At 54.8% G+C, this 26,607-nt stretch overlaps 1 protein-coding gene across 2 annotated transcripts in view; it reads left to right on the top strand.

Annotated features, from left to right (window-relative positions):
• ARRDC1 (arrestin domain containing 1) overlaps positions 1–26,607 on the top strand; it is a 36,562-nt gene that overhangs the window by 2,840 nt on the left and 7,115 nt on the right. For both annotated transcript variants that reach the window (XM_075772240.1, XM_075772239.1), the window contains exon 2: positions 15,323–15,433. In XM_075772240.1, coding sequence (XP_075628355.1) covers positions 15,323–15,433 — 111 coding nt within the window. The remainder of the gene's footprint in view (positions 1–15,322; positions 15,434–26,607) is intronic.

The following is a 26,607-nucleotide window of genomic DNA, read 5'->3' as shown; positions in this document are numbered from 1 at the left end:
CACAAATGCAAACAAGCGTGTAAATGACTACTTCACACGATGATAACTCGTTTTATGGCTCTTGGAAATTGCACCTTCTGAAAGGTGGACAATACAAACAAACAAAGCTCACTCTGCCTTGCTAAACACGCCAGAAATCTTGTGTCATAGGAAAGTGTAACTGGAGACACACCTTCTGGGATCATAAGTGCTCCCACCTACGCTGTCTTCTGTGCCAGCCCTGCTGACTAGCAGTAATGGCTGTTCAGCAGCACATCTTCTTCAGCTGACCCTGCGGCAGCGTCACAAATGACGACTGGCATTTGGTGACCAACGCAGACCTTCTGGGGAGGCACGCTTCTCCTCGTGGCTGGGCCAGGGTGAAGGTCCTTCCCTGAAAACTTCTGAGCCTCGAGGGAGAGCGCTAATGGGAATGCAGAATTCCTAATCATTGTGTCTGGCTTGCTGGGTAAATCATCAAACACGGGTGTACAAAGAATAATTAATCTTAACAGGAAGCTGGCGCTGGGACAGCTGGAGATGGAGTTAATTTGTGAGGAGGGAAATAAGTTTGCTCAGAGCAGGGCAGGCAGTCCCGGTCGCTGGCAGGAGCGTGCTGGAACAAAGGCTTGTGCTGCTCGGGGATGCTGGAGCACTTTCCTCTCAACTCGGCGGCTTCCAGGGGCCTTGCAGATTATTTCGGTCCTGCTGCCTGCCATTCAGCGAGGCTTCTCGCGGGCAGAAGTGTAATGTTAAAATAACAGCCCTCTCTCCCGGGTCGCTACGAGTAAAGAAACTGCAAGTGCTTTCCAGAGCAGATTTCAGCACTTTGCTATTCTCCACTCTATTATTTAGCTGTCCAGGTTTATGCAGTGATGACTTGACTTTAAAATCACGCCCTTGAACTACAAAGCTCCAGACACAATACCTACGTCTGTTCATGCTCTAGACATACCCAGGTACATAATTCCCATTTCTGTGGAGCAGAGAGCCTGTGAATCGTAATTTCCTTCCCTGATCTTAAATGTAGTAAATATTCTTAGTTCTCATATGGAGAATGGAGAAAGCTGATGGTGAAGAAGGGGGTTGAAAAGCAGGTCATTTGAATCCTGAGTCATGTGTCCAAACTAAAAGATGACTTTTGTTTCCCTAGGAGGGCATTGGGAAGAAGTTTGGGTTTGGCTAATGTGTAAGGTGGTTCTGATGCACGTGTAACCTGTGCCCTTCCTGGGGGAAAGAGGCAACACTGAAGGACTGTGTTGGCCACGATCCTCTGCACCACTTGACCTCTGAAACAGAGGAAAACGTCGTTCCTGCAGGAAGGCTGTGAGCTGCGCAGGCAAGTGATGTTAAAAGGATGGATTCTGTCCCCAGTTAGCAGTCTGAAGCTTGCTCTATCCCAAGATGGAAGTCTGTCTTCTCTAAAGGTGGATTTGAAATTTCTGTGCTTGGCAGCACGTGTCACTTATAAATCATCGGGGTGGGAGAGACCCCACGGCTGGTTTCTGCTTTGGGGCGCAGTGTGGCAAGGGAGCGTGGTGCCTGCAGGGCAGGGCAGAGCTGAGCGAGGGGCTGGTGCCTTTGGAAGGCAGGAGCGGATCCAAAGCTGTTGCTGTCCCTGGCGATACCGGCAGTGCCCGGTGAGGTCCTCGAGCCGTCTGGCATCCGCTAGCGGCGGTGGGCGCCAGGCCGAGGCGAGGCTGGCACTGATGCGCGGGAATGCTCGTGTATCGTTCTGCAGCATCACTCCGGCAGGCTGGATGGCTCCTGCTATAGGGGAAGTGGATTAACTTTCTTTTCTCATTGTCTGGAGTGAGACAGCAGAGAGCTGTGTGGCCAAGTCTGTCTGAGGCTGTGGAACAAAAGAGGGATTTTTGCTCTCCTGGCTGGCTTGCTGCTAGAGCTCCAACTCCTCTGGAGTCAATAACTAATCATGAGATTGTTTTGTGTCTCGTCACTGCAGTGTGTGGCTCTCTCTGCTGCTCCCCCCCGTCTGCACACCACTTGTGCTCATCTGAAAAACTCTGCTGCTTTCCTTGGCGAGGAGACGTGCTGCGGCCTCCCCTCGCTTGTTTAACAAAATGGGAGAACAAGTGGAGCGGAGTTCTGTCTGTCTGATTTGCTTCCAAGTGTGACAAATGGGGTGTGAGTGCTTATTCCTTCCCTGGAGCAGTGCAAAGCTGGCAGAGATGTAGCTTGTCTTTCGGGGCTGGAGTCAGGTAGGCAGCAGGGAGGCTCCCTGGCTGGGAGGAAGGAGCCTGTGGGTTTACATCCCTCTCCTCCCGAGGCAGCTCCCCATCCCTAGCACAGCCCCGCGGGCAGGGTCGGGCGAGGGGGAGCGGCCGGGGAGGGCGGTGGTTCAGGCCAGCCCCTCTGCCAAGGGAGGTGTGGGTGCACGGATGGGCGTGCTCCGCTCAGCGTGTGGTGGAATACCTTTTGCTGAAAGTCATCTTTGAGGAAGAAGTACGTCTGTAGAGGCCGCATAGCTGCCACTTGACTTGGTGAAGTCTTGCTAGAGGCTGGCAGGGCCAGGAAGAGTAGGATGGATGTGCAGCCCACCGTCTGCTGTCTGCAGAAGGGGATGCTCGGACTCTTCCGAGAGAAGAAGGGCACTGGGGTGGTTGGGTTGTGCTGCGAGGCTGCTGCAGACCTGACCTGGGCACAAGCAGAGAGAAAGGTGCTCTGCCAGGCATTGGGGCAAGTCTTTGCTCCTCCCGCTCAGGGCAGGTGCTCTTGAAACAGCCTGGCAAGCACACCACGGGCTGGGTTTTGGTTTGGTGCCTCCTCTCTTGAGGGCTGATTGCCGAGATACCCAATGTACAGCCTTTAGGCTACTGTTGTGACCTCTGAAGTCTGGCGACAGGTATTGCTGTGAAAGTTAATTACCTCTTTGTGCTGCTCTTAAAATCTGCCGCTCTTCAAATCTCTCGTGTGGAAGTGCAAAGTGCTTAGGAGAGGAGAAAATGAGCAAAGGACCAGACTGCTGCCAGTCAGCGGATTTTCATCTTGTGCACAGTTGTGCCTGAGTGTGCTCCGAGTCCCTGGGTCGTGTTTAGGATCTGACATGGGAGGTGAAATCGCTTCAGACCACAAAGATGTGCAGGCTTCTGCCTCCTTGTGATGGCTTTTAAACAGTAACTCCACATCTCCCAACTCTCTCTGGCCGATTAAAACTATCCAAAGGGGCGCTAGTGTCAAGTGTGAGCTGGGTGTTTTGCTGTGAATAAGCTTGTGGACAGAGGCTTTTCACCAGAAAGTGCTTAGCTGTGGCTGGGTACCGCTTTGTCCAGCATCGGGTACTGCGTTCAGAAGGGTGGTCAATGCCAGGTGGTTAAATTGAATGGCTTCAGCAAACTCCTGCAGGTGTATCGGGACCCTGAGGTGCTGGGTTACGGTGGTGGCGAGGATATGAGGGTGTCCTCAGGTAAGGATGGATGCTGCAGCTCAACAACGTGAGGGTGGCAAGCTAGTGCCAGTCTGGAATTATTCAGAGACCTAGTGTAAAAACACCCCAACCTTTGACCACCTTAGTCTTGATTAAAAACCGGAGCTTATCAAATATCCGTAGCAAAAAAAGCTGTTTCCAAGAAGCATGAATCATTTCTGGAGCGCTAATGCTTATAACTTCCAACCCTTTGTTCTTGCTGACGGAACCGTGCTCTCGGTCGTTCTGGCTCCAGCAGCTCAGGCCAGAGGTATCAATGCTGCAGCAACTTGCTGTCCATCCCTCCCAAACGCGCCTGCCTTAATCCCAAATGCTCCCTGCAATAAGACTTGAATAAAACTGGCTCAGAAGGCAACCTCTCCAGGGAGGAAAGCTCAGTGTGTGGGTATGAGTTGGTGCCTTCTTGAAGGGAGTGTCAGCATGAGACTGAATGTCAGGTTCAGGGGTTTTGGTCTCAGTCCTAAATGCTCCGCTTTCTGTCTGCGTGGACGTCTGCAGGTGTCCAGCCTGACTGTGAGGACTCTCTTACCAACTTGTAGCACTCTTGGCATAGTGGGAATTTGTTATGTATCTTGTGCTCTGATAATAACAAGAACATAAGTCGTTTTTCCAAACTGATGATCTTGCTATAAATAGAGAATCCAGCTGCTTGCATTGAATGGCATCAAAGAAAATCATAGGAGCAGTTCTTAGGCAGAATGAAGTGCATTCTGGCTGCTTTCTCTGAAGATGCTGGGGGAGGGGGATTTCTTGACAACCGAGACATGCGAAAGCAATGCTCGAGAGCTCGCTGTGGCGTGTGAAATCTTCAGCGAGGAGCAGGTGAGGCGAGGCGGCTGGGATCTCCCATCACACCATCCCACGCTGTGCGTTCCTGCCTCCCCACCAGAGAACCTGCCTGCGCCGGTACCTGGGCGGAACGAGGAGTCACTAAATGCAGGGTTGCTTTGCTGCTTATAAATAAGGCTTTTCAGGAAAAGGCACTAGAAACCTCCCCTGCTAGGAGGAGGTGAGCTAGCTCTGGGCTTGTGCCTGGGGGTTGCAGCAGCAGTGCTAAATCACCTGGAGGTGTCTCAGCAAATTCTAGCTGCTGACTTGTGAGTTCAGCACCTGGTGCAGAGCGGCAGGGTGGGTGAGCCTTAGTGCAGTTACGCGTGGTTGGTTGTCCCCTGTGCTCTTCTCTTCTCTTCCCTCCTGGTATGCGAGCTCCAACCCCACACATTACAACTGGTGTTTCCAGGATGGCTGAGCAATCCTAAACTTGCTGCTCTAGTCTTTCTCAGTGCCTTGGAGACAGAGGCTCGCTCAGGATGCCTGGTCATGGCAATACTGTCTGTGCTGAATCCTTTCAGCCCCAGGTGCGTGTGCTGGGGGGTGTCAGCCTGAAACAGGCCTTTTTCTGGCCGACCAGGTGCTGAGCTGACTTTGCGAGTGCTCTTCTCTGAGAACAGGGAGCAAGTGCTGAGGAGTTCATGCCCAGGAGCATCCCTGGAGCCCCAGGAGGGGATGGAGGAGGATCACCTCCTCTCCTGAGCATCTGCATTCCATCTGCAGGGCTGGCCGTTGCTGAGAAGACTGAGCGGCTGGTGTCAGGCCGTGTTTTGGGTGGCAGTGAGGATCTGCCAAAATGAGCATCAGCCAAAAGGACTTGTTCTAGCCTTAACTCCTAGACAAGTGTATCCAAGAGTCTTGGAAGAAAATGAGCGTGACGCAGTCCCGCAGCAGAGTCTGGCCCACAGGAGCCCTTGTGCTCTGGCGTTACAGTAAGCCTGTTAAGCATGAATTTCCAGAACTCTTTGAAGCCTTTATTTAGAAAGAGCCTGAAAAGGGAGTAGGCTCTGGTGAATCAACCCCTTTGTGGTAAGTAGAGAAACCTGATCAGTCGGCTGTTTATCTGCCTGCAGTGGCTTTTGCACCCAACACGGAGGGGTGATGCTTCTGCGGCGGGGCCAGAGGGCCTGTCTGGGGGGGGGAGAGCTGTTAAACCTGCTCCAGGGTGTGGGAAGAGCTGGCGGTGGTCGCAAACAGAGGTGTGTTCCCAGGACATCAGAATGCTCAGCCTCTCCCTGGCCGCTCCTTGTGGCAGGTGAATGCCTGGCTTGTTCTGCCAGTGAGATGGGAGAAGGTGCCTGGATTCGCACTTGCTGGGAAAGGACAATCGAGTTTGTTAATGAGTTTAAAGAGGCAGTTTGTTACAGTTTGTGGACCTGACTGGTCTTAAAGCACCCAGCAAATGCCTCCTGGGACCTGCAGTGCTCTGTGGTAGACTGCGGTGGGGTTTCTTGCCTGGTTATTCCTTTTTTAGACAGCCAAGTCAAGTGTACCAGAATATCTTAACTGCTTTAGCCTAAAGTAGTGCTAAGTGCTGGGTGGAAACCTATTTCAGTTTGGGTAAGCTATTAAAAAAGAGGTTCTCTCTTCTGTTTCAGTGCTGCTCAGCCTGAGGAAGGGTGGCTGTGGTCCCTGGCTGGCTGAAGTGTTGAATGCTGGCAGGTCCTGGCATCCGTCAGCATTCCTGTGAGCCGGGGCGAGCTGCTGGCTCCGCTCCGCTTGTCTGGCTGCACGTTGGGCATCTGGGACTTGCATTCCCCTCCCACAGGGCTGTTCTAGGGGCCAAACACTGAAGATCAGGATGCTCTGACTGCTTATGTATGTACAGCCTTGTTTTGCTTTGAAGAGCATAGCTAGCTTAAATTCAGGTTGCCCAGGGCTCACAAAAGCAAGTTTAAGTTGCCCAGGTCCCCTTAGAAGGATGGTAGTAAATTAGGATCTGTCTTGTTCAGAGAATCGTGAGTAAATCTTGCCTGGACCTCACCGAGATCTTAAATATGAAGTGTTTCTGTACCAAGCTGGCAGCATCTGCTGCTTGGAGGTGCCGGTTCCTCAGTTCTGCAGAGCTGAGTGTAACTGCTCGGGGCAAGGGTGCGACGTGGAGCTGGGCTGTACCAAGCTCTGTGCGGAAAGGAGGACGAGGAAGAGAGAACACAGGCGGTGACAGAGGTCGTGTTGTTTCTTGGGATCTGCTGGGTAACAAGCAGAGCTGCTCTTAGCCAGCATGAGACTTGATGCGAGCCCTGCTTGGAGCCCGGTCCCATCCTAGTAAAAGCTCAGCCTGCATTTTCATGGATGGGGCAAATGGAAGCGAGTCTCGAGCATAGCTTGAGAAGGAGGACAGGCACACTAGTCTCCAAACAGATCAGTCTATCCCTTTCTGAATTTGTGTCAGAGAAGTAGAAAGGAAAGAAGTTTCCTGAGACTGAGAGTTGGCTTCACACACCAGAGCAGTTGAAGATCCACATGAAATGCTGCCGCTATCTCCTCCAGCCTTCTGCTCCTTTGCAACGTCTTTGCATTTCCCCTCTGATACTCAGAGGGGTGGATATTAGGAGAGGAGGCTGTGAATGCTGGCAGTGCGGCTGAGGTGGGTGGCTGGCATGCAGATAGTTGTAGTGAGCCGTGAGATCTGCCTCTCTCTGCCAAATACTTAGTTTCCTGCAGTGCCTCCTGTGCTGCTGTCTGATCTGGCTGTTCCCAGCACTCAGGAGTGTTTCCATCTGCCGTCCTGGCTTGGGAGGAAGATGCCGGTCCCTCAGCATGCTATGGTCGTGCTCAGTCACGCTCCTTGCACGAGGACCTGAGGGCTGGCATCACCGACCCCTGCACCTTGTGTGGCAGCAAGCATTGCATGGAGCAGTTCACCTGTTTGGGATGCGGCAAGAGTTTGGGCTCCCAAAACTGGTCCGAGGTACAACTTTCTCCTTCCCCGCTTCCTCCGTAGCCACCATCGAGGGCTGTTGCCTGTCCCAGGCCCAGCCTGGGCTGTTCCTGCAGGGAGCCCGTGGGTGTGTTGGTGGGCAGCCTGGCTCCGGTGCCTCCAGTGGGGAGGCCAGGGTCAGTGGCACGGTGCGGGCAGCGATAGTTGTGCGGCTGTACACCCCTGCCAGACGGCGTGCATGGACTCTGCACTGCCTGGCTGTTATGGAGCAGAGTAACGTCATTCCTCCCAAACACCAGGCTGTTTGGGTTGCACAGCACCGGGACCTACATCGATCTGAAGCTTAAAAAAGACCCCAACTTGTCTTTTTTTGTTGTTGTTTTTTTTTGTTGTTGCAAGAGGCAGTTTTGGAGAAAGATGATGCTGGGGGAGTCCTTTCTGGAGGATGTTTGGTGAGCAGTGAGGTGGTTGTGGCGGCAGAAGCGTGGTGGGGATTGGGGTTAAGGACCGGATGGGGTGCAGCCCATCAGTCACCCTGCACACGGATGCTGCGGCGTTTTGTGCCTGTTGCTAAGGAGCTGCGGTTGCCTTTGGCAGCAGGACTGGCAGATCCAAGGCACAGGCTTTGTGGCATGTGGTCGTCCCCCTCCCGCAGCCCCTGTGGCCTTGTTCGCTGGTGAGTTTTCCACCCACAGCCTGACATGTGCAAAGATAGGCTTGTTAAACATGCTCAACCGGGGATTTCATTCCAGATGTTCGAGATGACCCCCTTCCTCCGAGGGCAGCCGGCGTGCTGATAAAACACTGTGATGCTATAAATAAACCTGTCAGCTCTACAAGGGAGAAAAGCCTTTGGTTTGAACAGGAGTTTGTTCTAAACAGGAGCCCAAGAGTTTGCTTTCTTCTTCTTGGGATGTATGTTGACCCCTGATTTTGGGGAGGAGCTGAAAATGTAGGTTCCCCTGTTGCTCTCAACTTGATGGAAGAACGTGCTTGCAGAGGGGAGAGGATCGACCTGCCTGGGAAAGGGCTTGGAGAAGATTTGCTACTCTGCTTTTCTACAGGTATACACCTGCGCAGTCTCCCTTTGGAGACTTCTGCATTTGCTAGAATGAGGATGTCCTCCGTGTGTCGATATTACCTGCGTAAACATACCCCTCCTCACGCTGGGCTGGGCTCTGGCTAAAGTAACTCACACGTAGCCGAAATAATGGCTCTGGGTCGCTTTGCCCGTGTAGCAGAGCTGTCACTCTCCTGTTGTTGCTACAGGTGGAGTTTTTACAGGCTGCGTTGAGGAGCTGGTCTGGCCTTCCTGTGGCGTGGGGCTGTCTTGGGTGGGTCTGGGCTTCTTGCAGGTTGTGTGGGAGACCCAGCTGGTCCTCCTGCCTTAGCTTGAGAGGAGGTAAATACAGCCCTGTTGCTACAGCTGGGGAGAACAGGCACTTCTGGTCCTTAGGATGGGTTTTGCTGAGCTTGGGTTTGCAGGGCTGGCTTTGCTGCCCTGGAAATCAGCTTATCAAAAAGTCAGGGCCAGGAAAGGAGGGACTGTCCCTTCCACTGCTGTGAGTGATTTGGCTGGTCCAGCCTCTCACAGGGTGCAGAGGGCAAGTGCCAAGCTGGGGGAGGAATGGCCGAGCAGCAGATCTTGCTCCCAGAGGCTAAATGATGCTAAAGCTCGTGCCACTGCAGAGAGGGCTGCAGGGTGGTCCTTTGCCCCAGCTGGGCTTGTGCATGGCAGGAGCATGGCATTGGCAGCAGCACAGGGACAAAGATGGGTCAAACTGTAGCAGCGACTCGGTATTTCACTAGGACCGTGTCCACAGCCTCCAAGCAGAGAGCTGCATTGGGTGTGACTTGTGCGATGGGCTCGCAGGCTGCGGGAGGTGGTATGTCCCCGTGGGCATGGGGAGCAGCAGCCGAATCCTTCGTGTGCTGGAGGCCGCTGCTGGCGTGGGAGATGCTGCTCGACGTGTGTCAGCTCCAGACAAGTCACCTCCTGGGGCCCAGCTACGGGCTTGGGTTTGAGTTGAGATGGAAAGCATGAACTACTCAACAACTCCTCTCCTTCCACATTAGAGGCTGAATCCCCTTCCTGCCCCTGCACTGGGCTCCTGGGAAGGAAGAAGATAAAAACCTCCCCAGACAATCCTTAACCTCGTGCCAAACCCGTCGCTGCCTCCAGCTTTCGGTGTAAGCTCTGCTCTTGCCTCACTGGCTTGTGAAATGCCCAAGACTATTTGTGTCTGAAGAACTGACAGGATGAACCCAGAAGGATGGGGACAGCTGAGAATTAATTAGGAGCTGTTGGTTTAATTAGTAGTGTCTCACTATATTCATGCATGAGGGCTGGGCGCTGAGGGAGCCAGCTTGTGAGCTTCCAGCCTTCCTACTTAGAGGACATAAGCTCTTTGTGTCTGAAGTTGTACTGGTGTGTTTCTGTGTAAAGGCCATCAGTACAAAGGTCTCATCCTGCTCCTCTTTGCGGTCTTGGCTTCCTTGGTGTCCACTTTTCATGGACCTTTTCTAGGAATTACCCATTCTCTACAAACTGGTTGAGAGAAACTTGTTCTGTCTGTGGTTCCTGCTGTTTCCTAGGCTTTCCATTGTCCCAGCACCACCTGGTCCTGCTCTGCTGGCAGTCTGGGTAACCCCAAACCCATCATCTTCATCCAGATCCAGGGCAGGGGCTTCACAGGGCCAGCAGATCTCAGGGCATACCAAAACTTAGGGTCTTTGTTGAACCCAGAGGTTTCACTCCAAGGTGGAGCTGTGGTGCTGTCTGCAGAGGTGATCTCCTGCTGCCGTTGTGACGGCCCGTCCATCTGTCAAGGGCAGGTCCCCGCTGCCATCAGTGGGGGAGTGGTCGGGGCTCAGGGTGATCCACCACCCGTGATTCCCAACTCGTGAGATGCTCTCAGTCCCTGCAGCTCTGGGTGTACAGACAGCAGCTTGAGGGAATCTAATTAAAACGTGGTGATAGCTGCCTGCTGCGGCTCTGATGGAGAGGGATGAGGAAAGGGGGCTCTGGCTTCCCGTGGCTGGTTTCCATGAAATGAAGACTTATCAGATGCAGACTTGCTCGTCTCCCACAGCAGTTTCTCCCCCTCTGCTCCCCCGTTATCTGGATCCAGGCATGCACAAGTTTTCCAAGGCGTAGCTCAGTCCTCGGGTACCCGCTGATCCCGTCAGGAATGTGCGGTCGCTGCAGATGCACAGCGTGGCTTTGCCATACATCTCATCCCACGCTCACAAGGCCGGGCACCCCCTTCCCTGCAGCAGGGATGGCTGGAGCCTCCAGATCCAACAGACACAGCCAAGGCCATGTGCTGACTACTCGAGTAGGCTTCAGCTGGCAAAAACCCAGGGCTGTTGGTAAGTGCATTTCAGAGCTCGGTCCCAGCTCTTCGGCCATCCTTGAAGAGGAAGGGGAATGACGGGATGGTCCATTTGTCCTGCGTAAGCTGCTGCCAAATCCAATGGCCGCCACCCCCAACTAGGGAAGTTTTTGCTGCTTCCCTATCCCAGAAAACCCAAACCAACCAAGCTGTCGGCATCTACTTCCCTCCACCTCTGTCTGCTGCCCGTACCTGTGTGTGACACAGGTGGGACTTGAAGCCGGAGGGGGTCACTTGGGACTGGGGCTGGCCCTGCTGCTGCTAAATGCAGGGTGGACGGTGAGAATCTGCTTGCTCAGCATGTGCCTGGATTTTGGACGTAGGGATGTGCATATACAACCTGCCACTGGCAGGGGAGGGGGATGCGTGCCCTCTGCTTTCCTCTTGCTCGAGATGCAATGCCAGCTTCCCTGAAGGTCACTAGAAAAAGTAATTTGAAGACTACGGCTGCTCTCCTTAAATCACCTTGGAAGAAGGCAGACGTGCCCAGCTCCTGGCATCTCTATTTTTACTTTGTGTGGAGATGGATATGGCTGAGCTGTCTCCTTTTATTTCCAGCGTTTGGCATGTGCTGTAGTGCATTGCTAAAGATGCGTGTGGCTGGATGCAAAGCTGCCCGTTTCCCTGAATCCCTGAGGGACTGCAGGGGTGAAGGGCTCTTGTTTTCTGCATGGCTTCATAATTCATTTCTTCTCTGTTTGCTGCTCTTTGCCTCCCCCTTCTACTTCCCTTACAGTTTTTGGACTTTTTTTTTTTTTTTTTCCTGTATTTATTCAAAGCAGCTTGGGTAAACAGGGAGCAGGAGTGTGGTAACTGGGGACACTGGTAGCACTGGATTCCAGAGGCATTTTTGATGGGTTTCTTGTAACTGGGACTGGCCTGTTCTAACGTAGAAACTTTTCTTACTTGCTGTATCTGCAGCATGGCACAGAGATTTCCTTGGAAAGGCTCAGACTGTGCATTTCGCTTCCTGACAGTCAGGCTGACAAGCTTTGCACCTCAGGTGGCTCCAGTTGAAGCAGCTCCGATGGTGCTGGTTTGCCAGACCTGTCCCGCCGACGCTGTTTTTAGCTTGCAGCTGCCCCCGGCGCCACGTGCCCGAGTTGTGCCTGTCAGCTGGGCCCTGTCCCTCCTCCCGCCTGCGGGCAGGAGCCTGTACACGACAGCTGGGCAAGTCCCCAGTATCTTCCTCTGCCCATGGGATGCTCATGGAGAGGCTGATTTCATGGTTAGATGCTCCAAATCCTGGTTAGGAATAAAACAAATGGTTTGAGCTGTTGAACCATGCGCCCCTGAAAACTGCTAGATAACCTGGGGGGAATAAGAGCCCTGCAGCTGCCAGGTTTTCCTGCTGGGGTTTGCTCTGTGGCTGTGGGGGTGAAATGGGGGGGCTCTGGCTGCTCTAGACCTGCTGCCCCCAGCATCGCCCACCTTGTGGGGGCCTGAGGATCTGCTGGCTCCTCCAGGAGCCTGGGGGATGAGCTGGGACACGCGATCCCCGTATCCAGGCACAGCCCCGCTCTCAGCCATGGGGCAACGCATCTGCTTAGAGCTGCTGTCCGCCCCATTTCTCCCCCAGTGAGGCGAGGGGGAGCTCGTGTTTCTGGAGTAAGTTGCAAAGGTGCTCCATAACAAATCCTCTGCCTCCTGAACTGCTCTGAGACCTGTCTTACATCTAGTGACTTGGTGTGCCTGGTAATGGTATGCAGCTTTGGAGAGCGTAGAGGAAAGGGGAGAGTTTCTCCGTTGCTGTGAAATTGCCTTTGAGCTTTTCAGCTTGAAATGTTGCTTTCTGCCCCTTCAGCTGCCCTCATACACCTGGAATGGCAGCCCCAGGGTGTGTGATCGTCAGGAATGTGGCTGGAGAGGGCTGCCCTCGGTGGGGATGTGGGACTGGGACACCTGAGAGCCCCGGAGCTCTCTCTCGGGGAACCGTCCCTCCTCTGTAGGCACGGGCTGGCTGTGGCCAGGCCAGTTGGGGATGTCGGTGGCTAATTGAGAAGCCTTGGAGCTGACAGCTCCTGTGCCTGCGATGGAGAACTCCTTAGCTAGCTGCAGTGAGACTTTAAGGCACGGTCTGACTTTAGCCCTAATGATGGGTTATAGGGGGGGGTCCACCATCGCAGCAAAGACCACCAGTCAAGGGTTGGCTCTTGAGTGTCAGCCTGCAAAACCCTTTGGTCGCTGAGTCTGTCTGCTGTGGGAAGGGAGATGGGCCATAGCGTGTATGTGCTTGAACGTGCCCACCCACCCGCCTCCCGCAACAGGAGTGCCTCAGCACCGCAATGCAGCAAGCAGGCTTGAATTAAAGACCATCATCCCCTATCTGGGTGTTGCAACAGATGGTGGTGATCTATAAACTTCTGTGGTGAAGGAAGGCTGAGGGGGAGCCTGTTCAGGGGCTGTTGCTCCTGAAGGATATGTTGGGCTTAGTTCTTAGTTGGGCTTTTCTCGCTCGCATCTCCTGTGTGAAAATGCGGGAGTGGAGCATTTGAGCCTGGGCTTGATTTGACTTGAGCCATCCGAGTTATGTGGGCTAACTGTCGTGAGCCCAGAGACGTGGCAGTATGTCCAAGGTGGGAGCATGAGAGTTGGTACCAACACCTGGGTATGCAGGATGCCACCCTGCTAAAACTGCTCTCTACTCCTTCTGATGCTGAAACCCCTCTGTGGCTTTGGCTCAGTCATCTGGCAAAAGAGAGGACTGGATGTCACCCGGGGGGTGTGCAGGGCGGTTCAGTGTCATGCTTTGCTTTGGGAGGAGACTGGTGTCAGCTCAGACCCGGTGTGCTGTGGTGCAGGCAGCTCCCATCGCAGGCCATGCTTTCCTGTTCATCACTGCCTCGGAAGTGCCGATGCGCATCGCAGACACAAACAAGCGAGCCCATGTGTCAGCCTTGCTGCTATATCGATGTTTGGTTAATGAGAGTTGGCATCTGAAGCTGCTTATCCCTTGCCCTTGAGTATAAAACAGCACTTGAATGGGCCTGGTTGCTCAAAGTCATGAGCAGGCTGTGAAGGTATTGCAGCAGATCTGATGGGGAGAGGCTGTTCTTTGTGGTGGGATTAGAGACTTTAAGCCCCGAGGAGCCCATTCTACCTGAATGCATGTCGCAAAGGGGTAAGGGGGCTGGGGGTAAGAACAATACATTCCCCCTGCAGAGAGGGCTGGGTTTGGGTTTTCTTTTCACCGTGTCTTGAGTTGGCATGGAGGATGTGGTCACGCTGGCCAGGCAGGTGCTCTGGAGAGCTGTTTGAGGTGGTTGCAAGCAGCATCAGTTGCAGCCCTCAGTGTTTTGGTAGGTGTGTGGAGGTGGTGAGAGATCAGCATGGCTGAGAAGGCATGTGGAGGGGGAGAGCTCTTAAGCCAATGCAAATTGGCCACCTGCCTCCCAGGGAGATGCTTCCTGTGAGATGTGGCTTCAATACAGGGGAGCAGATGGGTGAAACAGGAAAAGTCTGTCTTGTAGCTCCTGCCACCTTCCTGCCAGCAGAACTATTCACCTGGCAAATTCAGTGAGGGAGTTCTGTGGGATCCATTAAAGCTATTGCAAAACCTGGTGAGAATCAGGATAGGAGATTTTCAGGCTGGGACTAACCTGAAGACCTAGTTTGTGCTGCGATAGGTCTGTGTGGGGGTAGCACCAAAGATCGTCTCCTGCTGTGCAACAAGCCAGTCTGTCGCGTTTTTCTGTCTCTGTGGTCCAGTGTCGACATCAGAGCTTGATTTCAACCTGCTGTGAGTTAGCCCAGACTAACTGAAAATGTCTTGTGGGTAGCTCTTCTGAAAGCCACGTGGCCCTTCTGAAAGCCATGGTGCATGCAGGGCAAGCTCTGGGGTGACTGCTTTCCCAAGGCAAGGCACAAACATGGCTCAAATTCCTCTCCTTGCTTTGGGAAGGTCAAATGGCATCTCAAATGCTTCCAGACGTTGCTGCGTGGCTTTGCTGTGAGCTCTGTGTCTGTAACAGGAGGAGGAAGCCAGACAAAGTGGGCTGCTGACAAGCAATGTGCTTATCAAATACAATCAGAAGCCCTGATGCAGGACAAGTGTTAACAGGCAAAGTGCTTCTGCTGTACTCCATTGAAGCAGGAACCGACCCCGGGACACGGGGATGTCCAGGAGGGTGGGTGGGCTGTGAACCCGAGCAGCAGCTGGGCTTGTTCATGCTGCAGTGAAGGGTCCAGCTCACTGCTGCAAACAGGGCTGTACACCTTGTTTAGCTGGGTAATGGGTTTGTGCCAAACAGTGCTCTCCTCCCCGGGCTGGCAGGGTGGCCGGTGGGATGCTTGGCTTCTTGTGGGGTGGAAGGCGGGAAAGCCTTCTGCCACTCATCCCTGTCCGGACAGGGACACCCCAGTGCATGGGAGAGCATCGCTGCTGCAAAGGTCTCTGCTGTCAGCCTGAGTGCAGGAGCTGATGCACATCTTGGGAGGGGATGTTGGTTAATTTGGGAGAAAACTAGAGGGAGTGGTACCCCTTGGGGAGCTGAAATCACTGCTGTTAAGAGCTGTCAGAGCCCAAGGAGCCCAGCAGGAGGTCCTCAATGGTGGTAACAGCTGGGAGTAGCACTGGGGTAGCAGGGAGTGTGCAACAGTGCTGAGAGTAAGGGGAAAACGTACTTCTGAAAGGAAAGTGTGACCTGATTCCTTTGCTCCATTTTTCCACCCTGTGTGTGTTTCCGTGAGGCGCTGCTCCTGCACAAGTCAACATACAGTGCCTGAAGCAAGTCTGAACCTGAGGTTTTGCTTTCTCCCAGTGCTTACAGATGTGCTTTCTCTTCACAGCCATCAAGGTGAGCTGCGTTGGATCCTGTGGGGTGTCTAACAAGATCAATGACACAGCATGGACCGTGGAGGAGCAGTACTTTAACAGCACGCTGTCTCTGGCAGACAAAGGTAAGGTCCACAAAGGCGTGGTGGAGATCTGTGATTCTGAGATGGTCTACAGAAATGTATCACCAAGACTTAAGCATCTTCTCGATGTGAAATACCCCTTCACAGCCTGCCTTGACCTGTGCACAGAGGATGGGAGCTGATATTAGAGACTACAAGAGCTTAGATGGAGCTGTGCAGAAGGGCATCCTGAGTAGCTGCAGAACTTGGCATCCAGAACTTGGATGCAAACACTGCCTGCATCCTCTGGCCCTGCTCTACCTGAAACGGGGCAGCCAGCAGCAGCTTCTCTGCTGCTTCTCTGCTGTTCTCCCCGTTTCAAGGCCCTGTGGGATCATCCTGCTCCCCTTCCTACACGTATTGTCTATGGTGGTCACAAAACACTGATCGAAGTTGATCAACAGAAGCCAGTTGCAGGCCAGTAGTTTATATCAAAAGGGATGTGGAGGTGTCACTTCTCCTCCAAGAGCATGGCAGACAGCCTGGGACAGTTACCACCACATCCCCTGCAAGCCGAGATGTCCAGAGATAGCGCCGGGGTTGTATTAACCTGTTTGGTAAAGTGACACCAGCAGCCTCTGGGGAATCTGGGCTGGAATGAATGCTGTCTTTCTGCTGTTAAATAGGTCAGCCTTACCACAAATAATTCATGCTGTGCCCTGGCTCCTGTTGAAATCAAGATGTGCCAATGTTCACCTGCTGAAGGCAGTGGCTGTAGCGGTAGCTGTAACGTGGCAAAAGCCCAGGAGCTCAGCTCTGTGGTGCTCTTTTATCTAGTAACAGGAAATGGGTAAAACTGAAGTAGCAGTTTCTCCTACCTCAGCAAAGCAGAGCTTTTAGCGTTGAGGGGAGTCTGACCTCATCCTTGCAGCAACTGGAGAGAGTGCTGCTTGCTTTCAGGTTCCAGAGAAGGGAGACAGTTGGCTGGCTTACCCCTTGGCTTGGCTCGTAGCCCAGGGGCTGTAGTTGGAGGTAAACTGCCTGGGAGGGCAACGAGAAATGTTCGTGCTGGATTTTGGATGCAGCGCTGAGTGCAGCCAGAGAGCCCAGCTGTGAATGTCAGGTTAGCAAAATCCCAGAGGTTTTATAAGATGCTGCAGGCCATTGAGCTTTGAGTTGGGAGCTGGAGGCTGCAAATGTTTGTGGACTTCTGGAGAGGTTTAAACCTGCAACTGCGCTGAAAAATGCACTTTTCGACTTCTGTTTCTAATATTTAATGATTCAAGGGAGAGCTGTGATATTGTGATCGGTTCTGTCCTGGTAAAGAAGAGCAGGGGCAAAAGCCAGCCAGGAGGAGTGGGAAGAGGTGGGTGTGCGGTTTGTTGGTTTTGGAGCCCCTGGGAGATTTTGATAGCTGCTTCAGCAGTCGGTTCTTGTGAGGTTGCCCTTGGAAGCCATCCCCTTGACAACTGGGACCAGTGTGGACTCAGAAGGGTGGAAGGAAAATGCACTGATGGCTACATGCTTTCATGGCTCTGAAGTGTCCCCTCTGAAGGCCTGAATTCCAAAGATTGCCAAAATCTGGTATTCCCAGCTCTTAAACCGTTGATGGAAAGCCCTAGTCTTTTGGCTCTTAATTTTCTGGGACCCAGACTCTTGTGTATCGCCCAGCACGGTGCTGCTCTCCATCAGCTGCCGGTATTGCAGACTCTGCCAGCCTGAGGCTTGAGCGGGCGCCTGGGGCTGGGGCGGCAGGGCTGGGCTGCTCGCTCTGCGCTGGAGCCGGCCGTGGGGCTGGCAGCTGCCCGGCTGCGTTGCCTGGGGTGCGATCGGGACACAACGGGCCAGTTGAAGTCCTGCAGAGCTGCTGCGGCTCCAGGCAAGTGAGGCAAGAAATGGTAGTGCGTGACTTATCAGAGCCCTAATGAACTGAAGGGAAAATCGGTCCCGTAGGACTGGAGTCCTGCGCTTGAAAGCTGAGGTGTGTTGCAGCGTCATTGCTGTCCTGTCTTGCAAAGCTACAGTGTAATTACAGGGAAAAGCCCAGTCTGAGCTTCTTGCAATCAATGTGGAGCAGCGTGCCAGGTATTTACGGTCACTGACCTGGGCTCTTCTGCTTTTTGTGTCAAAGTGGACACAACCGCTGGGAGCTCCCAGCCACAGAGAAGCGGGAACGGAGAGGGCGGGCAGCCCCTGTGCACGGGATCGCAGCCAAGGGCAGCACTCGTGGGGCATTTGCTCTTTGTGCGACTGGTACCAGCTCGGGAGTTATTGTCCTGGACTTGCCGTGTTTGTCCCATGTCCGTCTTCAGGCAGGACAGCTGGGCCCCTGCAAGGATATAGGGGAGCGAGCAATGGGATGTATGGGGTGGGGGGCAGTGTCAATGCTGCCTTTGGACCCAACTCCTCCAGCAGAGATGGCTTTGAAACTGTCTCTTACAATTGCTGCGCTGGCCCGTGCAGATATGGAAACAACAGCCCTGGGGGCTGGCGCTGCTCCAGTCTGTGTTGCGGGGAAGCGAAATAACTGTCTGCCATCGCAGCCCTCGCCGTGACATTGATGCATGTTGGGGCCAGTGGAGCAGCAGGGAAGCCGAGCTGCTTCTCCGTGTCTCTCCCTCCCCGCGTGCCTGTCCCCGTCTGTCTGGCTGCCTTCTCTGCGGGCGCCGCTGGCAGCGCGGCGTCCTGGCACGGCATGGCACAGCCCTGCAGCGAGGCAGTGGCAGGGGTTTGCTAGGGGAGTCGTGCAGTGGCCTCGTGCAGGCAGGGCCTCGGCGCTGACTCAGCCGTGGCGTTTTTAGGCTCCCCAGGAATAGCTCTCAGCTGCCCCGGCCTTTCCTGAACAGAGGGTAAAGGAGCTTCAGACAGACGGACCCGTCCCTTGGTGCCTGCTCTGCTCAAAGTAGAGCTGTCCTTTTTCATGCGACCCAGGCAAAGAGTGTTTCACAGGGACAGACTGCAGCAAAGTGAGGGGGAGCAGCGTGTCCCTGCTGTACTTGGGGGGGCCAGCAGTCAGGCTGCGCCCTGGGGCAGTGCTGGGGGAGAGGGTGATGCCAGGCTCCCTGCGCCAGCACCGTCCCCAGCCCTCTTACAGAGGGCTCAGCGCAGCCCCATAGCGTCGGCTCGGGTTGAGGGAGAATCCCAGGTGTCCCCAAGGCCACACAGCCAAAGCGTATCCGTCTTGCCCATCCCAGCTCGTGCTGCGGCAGAGCCACAGCGGTGCTGGCACCTGGGAAGACGGTGCAGGGAGGCAGGCTCAGCCTGAAAAACAACCCGCCTCGCTCTCTTGCCTTCCCACATCCTGAGCAGTAACTTCAAATAACAGCGAGCTGTGCTCTTTGAGGACACGTGGGGGAAGGGAGGAGGAGGTTTGCAAAACTATCGAAGCTTGGATTGCTCTTTAAGCATTTAAGAGCTACTCCGCACTTCTCCACCCACACCTCTTTGCTTTGAAATAAGTGAGGGGGCAGCTCGTCCTCTGTAGCATCAGCTATTGCTTGTATTACATGGTGGTGTTTTTTTAAGGGTGTACATTGAATGAGAAAGGAGGCAGGCCCTGAAATAACCCAGATGCCTGCTTTGCAACGTAAGGCACTTATTTAAGGCACTGGCCTCATCCTTAATTTCCCTTTTTGCCCCTCGTCGGAGCAGCATCCAGGGTGCAGAGGGCTCAGCCTTGCTGCTGGACCATCCGCAGGTTGGTGGCTGGTGTTTTTGCTGCAGAGGACCCTGCTCGCATCTGTGCTGGCGTGGTGCTTGTCCCCGCTTGAAGAGTGCAGCGTCCGGGAAAGCCTCTCGCTGGGACTGGCCGGGGCCGAGCAGCAAGCTGGAGGCAGCGGGTACCCACGAGCTGCCGGGGGGTTGCGCAGGGCTGTGCTGTAGCCTTGGCAATAACACGCAGGTCAGCGGTTTAATGAACTCGGGCTCTTTACATAAAAGCTGCTGGAAAGTGCTGAGCGTACCAGCTGGTCTTGGAGCCCCTTGCCGCTCTGTTTGCTGGAGGGTGCAGTGCAGCGCCGGGGAGGTCGCTCAGCCCACGGGTGGCTCTCGGGGGAGGCCAAGGCAGGATTTGCTTTTTTCCCCTTGGCCTGGGTTTGACTTGGACACTTGCTCGCTGGTGCTGGTTTTTCTTGGGTCCTCTCTTTGCAGAGACATGCAATAGGGGTGGGAGGAACCTTGCAAGTGCAGGGGGTGTTGGGTTTCTCTAGGTGTCAGCAGCACAGGAGATCAAGTACCCCAGTTGCAGTGAGTACAAAATAGCACTGCTTGTACCCACCGCTCTCAGACAGAGAGATGCTTCTTTTGATCCGATATAATGGAGTAATTCAGCTCTGCGGAGGCCTCCTACTCCTCTCCCCCTCCCCTGGCCTTATTCAGCTGGAGAGGAGCAGGTCCATCGTGTGCCTGTACCCACACAGGCCTGATTTCTTTGGACACCCTGTATCTCTGGCTGCACACACAACTCTTGCCCTGCGGATGGGTTGTGCGTGCAAAGGTAGACTTCTGGGGTTTTTTTCATTCCCTTTAAATCCTGCTTGTACCTGAGTTGAACCCGTGCAGGGAACTGACTGTAATTTCCAGCTGACCTTACTTTTGGCAGCTTGTTAGTTAGCTAGAAAGCGCTGCAGGGAATTCCTGGCTACTTCACGCGCTTCCTCTGCTGGCAGATTTCTTGCACAAAGAGCTAAAAAGGGGCAGCTGTGCATCACCTCTTCCCTGGGGTGGTTCTCTGCCGGCCTGGCACAACACCTTCACGGCCAACGGTTGGCACAGGGCGAAGATCCTGTCTTCCTGCTGAATTTAAAAAGCTTAGTGACCTGACTAAGGAGGCATTGAGAAACTTAGGTCTCGTTCTGTGCTCAGGAATCGCTCCGTGAGCAGGAGATAGCGAAGCAGCGGGTGATGCTCCTGGACAACCCCTGGCCAGGGGAGAGCAGGAGGGTCCCCGTGGACAGTGGTGAGCCGTTAAGGGTGTGCTGGTGCCAGCGCCTGGCCACGCTGTGCTGCTGGGTTCAGGAGCAGTAATTGCAGGTTCAGCCCAAGAAAACCATGTAGAAGGGGCTGCACTTGCCCTGGGTCACAACAGCTTCCTCAGCATTTCCCAGTTTCTTGCCTCAATAGATCACTGTTAATCCTTGAAGTTTTTTTGCAGCATTGCCATACCACCAGATCCTGCTCATTCATTGAAAATGTCACTGAAAACTGGTGACACAGAGATTTGTGAGTGGTGGAGCCCTAGCCTCAGTGCTGGGCTTTCTGGTGTGCTTTCTTCCTCTCTCTGTACCTCCTGTGTTACAGAAAGGTTTATCTAGGCAGCACTAACCGTATCTGAGCACTGGGAGGTTGTTCCTCCGGTGTGTTTGCGTGCATGCAAATCCGGCGTGAAGGAGAGCATGGAGCCTGCTGGGGACTGTGCTCCCTCGCTGCCGTACGGCAGCTCTGCTCTGCTGAAGTGCTGCTCGGGAGCAGGAGAGCTCTTGTTCGAGCAAAACTGAGCTGAGCGAAACACCGAGTCTTTCCCCGGCCCGTCTGGCTGTGCTTGCTGGCAGGTCGTTCTTCTGCCTGTTGGTTGCTCCCCCTGAGGCACCTGTGTCTGCTGCAGGCACGGCACGAGCAAATGTGTGCATTTATCCTCAGTTGTTGCAGTTTGTAATCCCATGTATTAGCTTAATCCATCAGAGGCTGAGTTGGAGTTCTCATGCTAAAGCTGCGATGGCCCAGCATCGCCTGAAGTGCCCTGGCACAGACAAAATTAACACTTCCCATCTGACATCTCTGATACAGCCTCCTGTGAGTTAGGAGAGCTCTGACATTTTTGCTTACATCTAGTATTCAACTTTGAGCTGCGAAGGTGGATGAGGAGAGGCAGGAGGGCAGGGGTGAGCAGGGTGCTGGCTGTCAGGGCTGCAGCGAGAGTGACGGTTCTTCCCGTAGCTGGGCAATCACTATCCTGCAGCGCTGCCTGTTTCTGTGCCCGAAGGTGGAAAGCACAAACCCACTGCTTTCCTGCTCTCTGCCTGGAGAACCTCTAGAGGAGAGTACCCAGGCTGTGCATCACCAACACTGGTATCAGGCTAACTCAGCACCTTCGGAGGACCTTGCCTTCCCCAGGGGAGCAGGAGGGCCGATTTTAGACAACAGGAAGACTATATTGCTACAAGCGATGGCAGGGGGACCAGCAGGCACCAGGTACCTTTCCATACTACTTGATTTTGCCAGCACTCGCTAAGTAGCCAGCGAGACATTGCCATATGGCCCAGCCTGCTGTTCCTCTGCTAGAAGAACCAAAACCTATGTGTAGCCCAAAGGCGCAGCCTGTTCCTGCTCTAGCATCCGTGAGTGCAGCAGGAGGGAGCAGAGCCACTGCCGTCTGCTTGGCAGGTACCGGCCGGGAGAGCCGGAGGTCGGGGCAGAGGAGCCCCATTTCAGCCACTCCCTGGCTCCTGTGCCTGGGGTGCAGGGACACCTTCCAGGCTCCTAGTTGTGGCTGCGGAGCAAACAGCATCCCCCTCTTTGAGGGATGGAGGGAGTGATATGCAGAATATTCGTTTTTGCCCTAGTCTAGCCGTGGATGAAGTCTGGCAAGGCAGAGGTATGTGTTGCACCATGCACTGCAGTTGCCTGGCCCTGCAGCCTGCTGTGTGCTCAGACGTCTGCGCTGTGTCTCCCAGCATGCCAGAGCGTGAGATTTCACAGGGGTGAGTAATAAGGCTCGGCTGAGTCTGTCGTGTTGGTGCATCAGTGACCAAAGCATCTCCCAACCCTCTTCTGGCTTCTCTCCAATGCCTTTCCCTGCTGGCACCAACCTGGAGGTTCTGGTTTTGTCGTGGGGGCCATCAGCCTCGCAGAGAGACGGCTGTGACCGCCTGTGGCTTCCAGCTCCCCAGGGATGGAGACGCTGGGGCTGGGGGAGCCAACCTGAGAGGAGGCGTTTGGCAGATGTCCCTGTTTGAACGTGCAGCCCAGGCAGATCTGGCCCCACCAGTACTGTAAGCCTGGCCTGTTTGCATGGGCCACTAACCAAGAAAGCTGCAGAACAGCCCCGGGAAGCCCAGGCGGGACGCAGTAGGTAGGGCTGAGTGTCTACGTTCGCGTGTGCTTGGTTCCTCCTGAACCCCAGCCCTGCCCTGCCCTCGTGCCGGGCCAGAGGCTGCCAGAGGACCTTTCCCAGCCCCGGGCTGGCTGCTGGCAGGGCAGGGTGTGGGCAGGCAGCTTCCCCTCGCTCTCGGAGGGATGATGGCTTTGAAGGGCTGGTGACTTCCTCTGGCTGCCGGCTCCGCCTGGGCAGTGGCCTGGCAGCGCTGGCCAGGGAAGCTGCACTGCTCAGAAATGAGTCCAAACCCTTTCAGCACCTGAGCTGTGGCACAGTAAGCTCGACTTGGATCATTTGTTTAGCAGCGTAAATACAGACGTGTGGTCATTTCACCCACATGCGGTTACTATAGTGTCGTGTTTTCCCATGTGGTTGTGCAGTGGCGTGTGCTAGTTTGCGGTGAGCACGGGGAAACCGAACCTTCGTGGATCAAAGCAGAGCTGTCTGCCGGGAGAGAACGGTGCGTCCAGCGGCTGGGTGGGCTCAGGGGCATGGTCAGCTCGAGCTTTGCATGGGAAGCCCGTACAACCCTCGGAAAACCCGTTAATTTCTGTCCCTCTGCCACACATCAGTGTGACTGCGGATGCTCAGAGTGCTGTGGGATGGTGCTGCCGCACCGAGGTCTGTTGTCTCACGCAGGCTGGGCTCGGGTCTGTGCTCCCTGTCGCTGGCAACGCTTTGCAGGCTCTGCTCGCCCAGGGGAGCCTCACCTGAGCCTGGCCGCATCACCAGGTTACCTCCCAGGGACGTGGCAGAGGACTCGCTGTCAGCCCTCTGGACCAAGGCGTTTCCTTTCTGCACACGATGAGTCCTCCTGGGCCTCCCCCACGTCTGCTGGTACGAGTGAACACCCCCCTCCCCGTCCTGGTGCGGAGCGGAGGGGAGCAGCTGAACCGTGAGCGGGAGAGTCTGTTTGCTTCCAGACAAATCTCCACTGCGTTCAGGGAAATCTCCAAGGTCACTCTCTGCTTTGCACTGTAAGACGGCTCTTCCGCACTGTGTATTGTTGCTGCTTCTGCTGTCCGGGTTTGTTTCTTTCCAGGCTGTCTGGGGCAGCAGCTCCTTTCCCTCCAGGAATTTTTAGGGAGGATGTTTCCAAAGGCCACGCGGGGGTGGCTGATCTCTGCTGGCTCGGCTCCTATCGGGAGGAAAGGCTGCTGCAGGTATGGCCCCACAGCAGAACCCTGCTAATCCAGCTGCCTCTGCTGCCTAATGACTTTCTCAAGGTATTTTTAGCTGCACGTAGACTTCAGGAAAAGCTTTTTTGCGGCTGAGCACACTGTGGCCTTTGTTCAGGCTTCTGGGAATGGGGGGAGGTAATGGTTCAGCGCGGCTGCAGTGGCTCGCACAGCCCTTCCCCTCGCAGTGCATTTGCAGGCTGCTCGGGAGCGTTGCAGCCTGCTGCGTGGGGCTGTCGGAGACCCTTCGAGCGACACTGAACTCCTGCTGACCTGCTTTTGCCCGTGCACAGTCTGCGGCTAGCTTTGGCAAAGCTTCTGGTTCAGGAGCGGCTCAGAAAGGAGCTTTCAGAAAGCGCTGCTCCTCCTGGGTATCCGCGTGTTGGTGGCCATCAGAGGAAACCTTCTCGCCTCTGCCTGCTGCCAACAGCCGTCTCTGTTGCAAAGTCAACTTGCAGGTGGAATTAGCACATGAAATGTCCTGGATTTTTACTTGAAGCTCTCAGGGCTGGGGGGACAGGGGCAGCGAGTGGCTTTCCATGGGCTTTGTGTCCCCCTTGTTGCTTGGATGCTGGTTGTACAGTGGATGTGGTCGGGCAGGCAGAACAGCTCTGCGTTCTGCGCACGGTGCCACGTCTCCCCTACCGTGGTCTGGGGATCTCTCCAAGGCACACGTGTGTGCCCAGCAGGGCATGTGTTGCCCTGTCCTGCTGTTGTGGTGGCCGCATGGGACAAGCGAGCACTGTGAGTGTCCCTTGCAGGGTGCCGAGGTGGCTTTTGCTGCTGTTTTCCGTGTGAGAGGTACCTGGGTGTTGGGGCAAGGTCAATCTGTGTCTTGCCCACGCTCACGGGCTGGCTAGGATAAGGGAAATTGTAGATTTTCCCCATTATGTTAAGACTAGTCAGCATTTGGAAATGGAAGCTCAGCCTTTAGGAGCAGAGTTGCCACCTCTCTTCCCATTGTAAGGGGAGACTCGGCTCAGGACTCGCCAACTTTCCACCTGCCAAAGGCACCAGACGCGTGGCAAAAGACCGAAAATGGCTTTGTAATCCCAGGCACGTCGGACACAGAGCCTCCACTGTGTCTGTGCAGGAGGAGCTCCTGCCAGGAGAGGCAAGCAGCAGCCTGGAGAGCAGCTCAGTGTGGGGTTACTGCTAAATATCCGCCTCTCCTCCTGCTCGCAGCCGGAGTCAGGCAGGACCTGCGCTTGCCTGTGGTCTCCACTGCCTCGTTGCTCAGTCAGGCGCTCTGGATCGTGCCTGTGCTTTCGCAGGAGTCTCCCGTCTTGGTTAGGATCATCTGTCTTTCTTCAGCTATTTTTATTAACTCTTGTCTCTGAAATAGCTCTGGCACTGAACTTCCACACCCCTTCCACTTTCTTTGCCAGCGGGGTCCTCAAAATATCTCCTCCAGGCTGCCAAGGGCTCCTGCAGCGGGGGCTGAGGGTGCTGCTGCGCCTTGTAGCCCCTCCGCCAGTGACCTGCCCAAACAGCCCCTGTGCTTGCAATTAGGACAAGAAATGCAGGCGTTCAAGTGGAAGCTGGGGCTTTGGGAGCAACCGGCTGTTTGTTAGCCGTGCTAGTAAATGAAGCCACGTGCAGTGGCGTCTGTTCCTGTGGGTAGGACCTGGATGCTTGGTCCAGCCTGCTGGAAAATTCCCTGTACGTGGAGCATCTCAGGGCTGGAACAAAGATGCTTCTCTCTCTTTGGGGGAAGGAGAGCGTGGACTAGAAGGAGCAGGTCTGAAAACAAGAGCTACTGCTAATTGCCTGCAGCATCTCTCTGCTTAATGGAGTGGAGAATAAAGCTCACTGCCTTTCCCTGGCTCCGTGCTCGGCACAGGGCTGAGGTCTGGGCTCTTGTGGCCACGAGCCAAGCAGTGCTGCGATGCCCTCAGTCTGTGTGAGCTGCAATGGGGCACAGCTTCGGTCTGGGATAACTGGTATCGGAACTCATCACTGGCCGTGAAGAGCAGGAACGGCCTTTTCCAGCCCTCGTGGGCAGCTTGTTGCAGGCAGGAGCTGCAGGAGGGATTTGCAGGCTGTCCCTGCCCCAGGTGGGGGGTCACAGCAAGTCTGAATCTGCTGTGAGTCAACAGATCTCTGGGCGCTCGGGCTGAGCTATCTGAGTGGTCAACCCTGACCTGCGGGCAGTTCTCATCTGGTGACTTACCTGGAGGCTGGGCTACCCATGTGGAAACTGCGTCAGTGCCACCAAGTCACGTAGTGGCTCCGAGAGCTCAACTGCATCCTCTGCGAGTGATGCTGGCCACGCGCGTTGCTGGGAGAGCACGTGGCCTTGCTTGGTGCTGCCGTTGGGAGCAGCCTTCAGGGCCCCTGGGTTTCTGCAGGGTGTTGGGAACTGTGAACACGCAGGTTCACTTCCAGCCTGGCTTTCTGCTGGTGCACCTGAGCTGGGCAGGAGCTTGACCAAAATGACTCGTGAGATCATGCCGCCTGTAATGTAGAAGAGGGACTTTCACCTTGTGGGGTCTGTGAGCTCTTCCTAAGGGTCCTGGAAAGGCTGTGAAGTTTCATGCTGCTAGCAGGAGACTTGAAATCACTGCACGTTCAGCTGGGGCTCTGCGGGTCAGACAGCAGCAAGGTCTCCAGGTCTTGGTGGACACTCAGTAGCCACTATCCTCTGGGACTCCCATCTCCCTCCCTCCTGCATTGCAGTAACAGGACTGGCTCCCTCCCCTTTCAGATGGAGCAAATCCCCCTATTCCAATGCAGAAGCTGCACAGGAGAGTTGATGCATTCCAGTTTATTGATTTGCTTTCCAAAAGTGAGGGTAACGGGCGTAAAACCAACCTTGAATGATGCCCAATAAAAGGCAGAAACCCTTGGAGCAGCGAACAAGCACTGGGTTAGTTGAGTCATTCGTATTAGCCAAGCTTTACCCGGTAACCAAGAGGCACCTGCTACATCTCAAACCGCTTCCTTTACGGAGCGAGGCTTCCCAA

The sequence above is a fragment of the Balearica regulorum genome, chromosome 20 (assembly GCF_011004875.1).
Source record: "Balearica regulorum gibbericeps isolate bBalReg1 chromosome 20, bBalReg1.pri, whole genome shotgun sequence".
Taxonomy (NCBI): Eukaryota; Metazoa; Chordata; class Aves; order Gruiformes; family Gruidae; genus Balearica; species Balearica regulorum.
Note: the sequence above shows the minus strand (reverse complement) of the source record. Positions and strands in the feature narration are given on the sequence as shown.